This window comes from Nicotiana tabacum, chromosome 5 (genome assembly GCF_000715075.1).
Source record: "Nicotiana tabacum cultivar K326 chromosome 5, ASM71507v2, whole genome shotgun sequence".
NCBI lineage: Eukaryota > Viridiplantae > Streptophyta > Magnoliopsida > Solanales > Solanaceae > Nicotiana > Nicotiana tabacum.
Window position 1 is genome coordinate 108,649,743 of NC_134084.1, and position 6,894 is coordinate 108,656,636.

The window sequence follows — 6,894 nt, forward strand, 5'->3', positions numbered from 1 at the left end:
TAGAAGCTGGGGCAACTTGTTTTGAAAACGAAAAAAAAAGAAAAAAAAGGAAAAAACAACAGAAAGAAAAATGAAAAACAATTAGTTAGGTCAGATGTTTGAACTACATTCGACCTGATTCCTTAAAAAAGGGATACGTAGGTAGCCTCACGGTTCGGTCCAACCAAATAAGAATTCAGAAAAGAAAGAAAAATTTCAAAAAAAATCCCCAGTATCTGAAACTGGGGCAAAGATTTTATTTTACTTTTGAAAGAGTCGATTCCAAGAGTTGTAAGTCTACACCCCCCTTTTATTTTGAGTCTACGTTAAGCCTTCATCCGACCCTTCTGTCCAACCCTATCCAAAACCTTCCAAATAAAGACCTCCCAATATGCCTTCAAGAATGCCAAGAGAAGCATGCAATGAGCAACGGCTGTCATGCGACATAGAACACTGTCAAGTTGCCCGCACAAGAAAGTAAAAGAAAAAGAAAAATAAGGAAAATGAGAGAGTCTTACTAGTGAAAACCTTCATGGGCACTGTAAGGCAACGGTAAGCAGAGATAAATAAATGAGAGAGACTTGTTGGTGAAAACTCCTCGGGGCACCACTAATCGAAAATGAGTCATAAAGCTGGTGCAAAGAATTGGCATAAACAAGCCCAACTTCAAAGGTCATAAGAATAGTAAAAGGGAAGAATGAATTAGTTGGATAGATCAGGCCGTTAAGTCCAAAATGCATGTCATGATCATTAAGGCTAGTTATTGAAAAAAAATGAAAAAAGAAAGAAAAAAAAAGAAAATAAAAACTCTTCCTTCTATCCTTCCAACAGGGGCATTTCTTGTTGATACTTGTTTCTTTGCATCATTGTGTCCTTCACTTTGAGTCAGTTCTTCTCAAAACAAGCAAGAAAAGATTTCAAAATCTGCTACCAGCTTTTCAGTTGCATAAAGTGAATTTGGCTAGCACACTCAGTTATTACTACCAACATGCTTTGAGGATTCATGCAAAGACTTGCCCAAAAGACTCTTGTCGGCCTACTTGGCGCAAGCAAAGATAACTGGTGATTCTCTCTAGCAGACAAATTGCTCAAAAGCAGGAAGTCATTCAAGATATCGGAAAAGGTCACCTAAGCAAAGATCTCCAATTGGGATAAGGTTGTTTGAGCTGCAAATACAAATGGTACTGGTGTGGAACAATCAAAGTTGGTGCAGAACAAAAGTCTTTTGAGACCGACTCAAGCTGATTGAGCAGAAGCCAAGCTGCCCAAGACTCAAGGCCACAAACCGACCATCATTTTCAAAATTGACCAATTTTTCTTTGTGTGAAACAGGAACATAGCAGTGCAAGGAAAGTGGTTCAAAAAAAAAGAAGTAAAAAAGAAGAAAAAGAAAAGAAAAAAAAAGAAAAGAAAAAGAGAAGGAAAAGAAAAGAAGAGAAGAGACTACAAAGGGAAGTTTCTCAAATCTTTGCCTTTGTTTGTCTTGCTATTGTGCATAAAATCTTGCCATTGATCTTTACATTTTTCCTCCTAGGATAAAAAGTCCTAGTTTGATGAATTTTCTCCTGGGATAAATGTCTTAGTCTGATGAATCTTTCTCCTAAGATAAGAAAACCTAGTCTGATAAATTTTTCTCCTAGGATAAATGTCTTAGTATGATGAACCTTTATCCTAAGATAGAAAACCTAGTCTGGTGAACTTTCTCCTAGGATAAACATCTTAGTCTCATGAATCTTTCTCCTGAGATACAAAAAAAAATCTTAGTCTGATGAATTTTTCTCCTAAGATAGAAGACCTAGTTTGATGAACTTTCTCCCAGGATCAAAATCTTAGTCTGATGAATTTTTCTCCTAAGATAGAAAACCTAATATGATGAATTTTTTCCTAGGATAAACGTCTTAGTCGGATGAATATTTCTCCTAAGATACCAAAAACAAAAGAAAAAAAGAGAGAAAAAAGGACCTAGTCTAATGAATTTTCTCCTAGGATAAACGTCTTAGTCTGATGAATCTTTCTCCTAAGATAAAAAACCTAGTCTGACGAATTTTCTCCTAGGATAATTTGAAAAAAAGGAAGTCTGGATTTGAAAAGAAGGGGTCAATTTTTAGTTTTCTTAAGTAATCAATGTTTAGTTTTCTTGAAATCAGGGACTCCGCCTGGAGAATAGGGTCAGTCTTTAGTTTAATCAAGCTTAGTTTACAGTTTTCTGCAAGCTCAATCACTTTTAGGAGACGCACATCCTAGTCTAGTCTTTAGTTTACTCTCATCATTGCATCAATAGTATAAGTGGTTTACAATATTGCTAACAACTCACAAATCTTCCTAGTGCAAATTGGGGCAGAAAATTTCGTTTGTTTTGTTGGTTTTGATTGCAGGCACCCACATGAAAAACAAGGGAACATAGAAAGTTTCAGCAATCAGGCGCCCACCTGGAGAACAAGGGAAGATAGTTCAAGTTTCAAGGGAAGATAGTTCAAGTTTCAAGGGAAAGCAGTTCCGAAGGAAGACAGTTCAAGTTCAGCAATCAGGCGCCCACTTGGAGAACAAGGGAAGACAATTCAAGTTTCAAGGAAAAGCAGTTTCGAAGGAAGACAATTTAAATTCAGCAATCAGGCGCCCACCTGGAGAACAAGGGAAGACAGTTCAAGTATAAAGAAAAAAAAGAAAGGCAAAAAGTTAATCCAAATGCAGAAGTTGATGAAAGATGTGGGCTGCTCAAGACATGGTCGGGGTCACAAGCACTGCATGCCTGGTCTTGATCCAAAAATCTGAAGAAGGATGAACTAGCACCTGCAACTAGCAAGCGTCAAGGTTCAAATCTAAAGTCTGCATGAAGAACCACTCAAGACTCAAGATCAAGCTTCAGAAAACTTATAGATAGGAATCTTGTAACTCGTAGTTGACAGACTTAGCTAGTCTTTTTGATGTTTTGATTTTTGATGTAATAACAAGATTGCGGACCGGAACCTCGGCGGAACGGCATCTCGGCCAGCTCTCCACCTTGGTATACTCCATCATCTCACTCACCTCTGAATTACACGTGGCCTGATTCCTTTATAGCCAAGGATATGTAGGCAGCTCAAATACCAGAGCTCGGTCACATTCTCCTTCCTCTTAGTTTTTGGTCTCCTTAAATAAGGGTTGGGTCAAAAAACCTGTCTAGTCATTCTTTGTCTGAAAACTCTTCGTGTTTCCAGTTAAAGAGGGGCAGCTGTAGACATGTGATTTTTAACCCTCCCCAAGATTTGTTATATTTTAGCACGTAAATATTTAATTTATGCTTAATATATCTATTTCAACTAATTTTGACTCTTTTACTTTATTTTATTACCAAAAAAATAAAAATTACAAAAAAAATAGTTTCATTAAGGTTTTGTAGTCATTTTTAATCTTCAAAAAAATACCAAAAAAAAATAGTTTTATTTTAACAGTCAGTCTTATTTTAATAATTATTTTTACTTAAGTAGGGCTAATTAATATTTTTGATAATATTTCTATATGGATAGATTTTTAGTTAATTAAACTAATTTTAAGCATAGTTAGTCATAAAGGCTCAAGTTTCTAGCTCATTCATTAAGTCATTCCATTACCCCTTACCTTACCCCTACATATAAAACATAATCAGGAAACCTAAAGGAGAGGGAGATGAAATCGATCAAATCCTTCACCTACATAGAACGGTGCACCTGTTTCTGAAAAAAAGGAAGACTCCTTCATTTTCTGGAAAAAAACACACAAATAATAATAGCTAAGCCTTGTTTTCTCTTTGAATTTTCCTTAAAAAAGAGAACGACCAGCAGCACTTGAAAAAAAAATTGGCCATCATAGCCATATCCACGACAAAACGTATCTCGATCGTCCATCTCTGAAGTTCATTGACACCGAACAATTTCAGAGGCTTCGTGATTCGAAGCAGCTGGGTCTTACATAAATGACTATTCTGGGGCTGTGCACTTTCGATTTGAGCATTCCCTATCTATTGGCTGGCCAGTGATGTCGGATAGAAATTGAGGAGAAAAAATTAAGTTGAGCTATCCTGTTAGAGGTTTTCCGATCAGCGAACGTTGCCGTTGATTTTCACTTCTGAAGCCGAAATTGTTGGCTTTTTATATGTAGCAAAAGGTTAGAATTTTATCAACAAAGGTTCATCTTTACTTTCGATCTTTATTTTATCCATGGTTTGATGCTTAATGTTGTTGAGCTACATTATTCGTGCGTTGTGTTCATGGGGATGATTCATTCTTGGCGTGAAAATTATTATACTGATTTTCAGTTTCACTTTATTAGCTTACAACTGCAATTTAGTGATAATAATTATGGCTTTAAGTTCCATTTGTGTGTTTCTATTATTTGTTAAATAGATTAACTGAACAAGATTTCTTTGTAATCGAATTTGGTGGGCCACCATATAGTCTTGCAAAATGAAAAGCTTGCCATGTGGTTTAATTTGAAGCCGGGTCATTTGGGTTGTTGGACACAAGGTTAAAATTTGATTTTTGCCTTAAGGATATTTGCTTTGGTTTTGAAAATATGGGAATAAAGGAATTCAATTATGTTGGTTTCTTAGCAATGGGTAACAGTCTGGCCCAATATTTCCGTAATCTAGTCTGGTTGATAGTTCTATTAATTTTGCTAGCATGTTTCTAAGCATAGTAAAATTATGTAGTGATCCTTGACTCCTTGCATAGTGTTATTTGACATTAGACATTAATTTCATCAATAAGACCATACTAATTTTTTTTACAATAATTTTCTATCCATAACCCATGGCCCTCATGTGATCAATTTTAACTCTTTAGAAATCGAGGTGTGCCATTAGTTGAATTTTCCATGGCCCTTGCAAACTTGAAAGTGCGTAGTTGCTTTAGGCGCGCTATCTAAATTAATTTCCTTAAATTCGGGTGTGCATTTATGTGACCCAAATCCAAATCTCAACAATGTTAGATAAAATATGTCGGGGACCGCGGGTGCATTTATGTGACGTGGTTCAAGACGTGTTTTAAATAACGTTGAAATCTTCCTAAAAAATTAAATAAAAGTGGTTATAAAGTTAAAGTTGTACCATAGGTTAAAACATGTATTAGAATCAGATAATAGGCCAATTATAACAGTTGAGCGACCGTGCTAGAACCACGGAACCCGGGAATGCCTAACACCTTCTCCCGGGTTAACAGAATTCCTTACCCGGATTTCTGTGTTCGCGGACTGTAAAATAGAGTCAATCTTTCCTCAATTCGGGATTGGAAACCGGTGACTTGGGACACCATAAATTATCTCAAGCGGCGACTCTGAATTTTTAATAAAATAATGTCGTTTCGATTGTCACTTTAAATTGGAAAAAACTCCCTTATACTCCCATCCGGGGTGTAGGAAAAAGGAGGTGTGACACTTCACATACATTGAAAAGGAAGAATTAATCAGGGGCAAAGCTATACTCTGGTAAGGATGGTCAATTAACCTCCCTTTGTCAAAAAATTATACTACGTATATAAGTAAAATATTAAGTTTTATAGGTATATAATATATATTGAACATCGTTTATCATGTATTTTTTTAATTTTTCAAATTTAACCACCATTAAAGAAATTCCTAATTTTAATAAATTCATGTAACCTGTTTCTCCCCGTCCTTTTGCAATCATGTTATGTTATTGGAATCCATGATTATTATAATTGGTTATAACTCACTTGGACACATAAGCAAGCTTATCCTATGTCATCACTCCTCTTTACAGAGGACAATAGAACTTTAAAAAAAAAATCTCAACTTTATGGCATGCAATAAATGGAGTAGTCCACAATATTATAAACCATTTTTGAAAACTCTTACATAAATAATGTAGTACAAGTGTATTCATCCGGAAGGTCGACTTGCGAAAGGAACAACCTCAGCCAAAGGAGTGGACAAAGGAGTTGGCAATGGAGAATTTCTACAAACTGGACAGCTTGAATTCAATAACAGCCATGGGTCGACACATTTCAAGTGAAACAAATGTCCACAATCTGGCAACAATCGAAGCATGTCCTTACTATTGTAATCCGCCAAACATATTGAACAACAATTAGCTGTTGAGTCCTTGTAATTGACCTTAGCTTCAGAGTACAACAACTTTGGATAACTCAAAAGTGTTTTTTCATCAATTCCCATTTCCACCACACAACTATGTTCGTTTCGATTAGCCGTTCGTAGTGGTGTTCTTTGATTTCTTGTACAAAAGTATGAAGTGAAAGTTATAGTTGCAATCAATAGAACAATGCCAGCTGAAACACCAACTGTATAACCGAACCCTCCAATTTTTTCCGATCCGAGGAACCCGCCATCGCCGGAAGTTGGATCGGAGATGGTGGTGTTATTCATGGTCTTATGAAAAGAGATGGTTTAATTTTAAGAGAATTATTTGGAGTGGATATGGTTTGGTTAGCCATTTGGTATAAGAATAAAAGGAAGTGGTCCAATTAATTAAAGGATTTGGAAGTCAACGGTTTACATGAGATGTTCGATAAAAAGAGGGAAGATTGGTGGCGTTTTGATTGAAAGAAATGAACAAATACTCTAATAAATTGTGGATGAAGAGGTTTCTTAAGAATATAGTGGAAAAATATTGTGTTTTTTGGTTCATTTCATGCTTGGATCGATAGAAAGTTTGACATGTCAATGTCCTCTAAATCTATCATTTTCTTGTAAGCTTTGTTTTTATGTGAGCGACGTCTTTTTCTGCTACGTACCAAACTATTCAACTTTATCCTATATTAAATTAATTAGTAGTCTAAGTTCGTTTATATGGCCAGTTAATAATTTTATTATTTGACCCTCTATCTCTCTGTCACTATCGCTATTTCTCTTTCTGTATTTTTTTTTCTTTCTTCTAAATAAGTTTACGATTTGAACCAAAAAAAAAAGGTCTACGAATAACGA

The 6,894-nt window shown here is 35.6% G+C and overlaps 1 protein-coding gene across 1 annotated transcript; it reads right to left on the reverse strand.

Moving 5' to 3' along the window:
- Nucleotides 1–3,464: 3,464 nt before the first annotated feature.
- Nucleotides 3,465–6,619, reverse strand: LOC107827905 (RING-H2 finger protein ATL70-like). Its single transcript, XM_075252690.1, has one exon. The coding sequence runs from the start codon at nucleotides 6,334–6,336 to the stop codon at nucleotides 5,833–5,835; it is 504 nt and encodes a 167-aa protein (XP_075108791.1). The 5' UTR covers nucleotides 6,337–6,619; the 3' UTR covers nucleotides 3,465–5,832.
- Nucleotides 6,620–6,894: the final 275 nt, after the last annotated feature.

Excerpts from the sequence above, each read along its gene's own strand:
- LOC107827905 (XM_075252690.1), bottom strand. The coding sequence starts at position 6,336 with ATGAATAACACCACCATCTCCGATCCAACTTCCGGCGATGGCGGGTTC.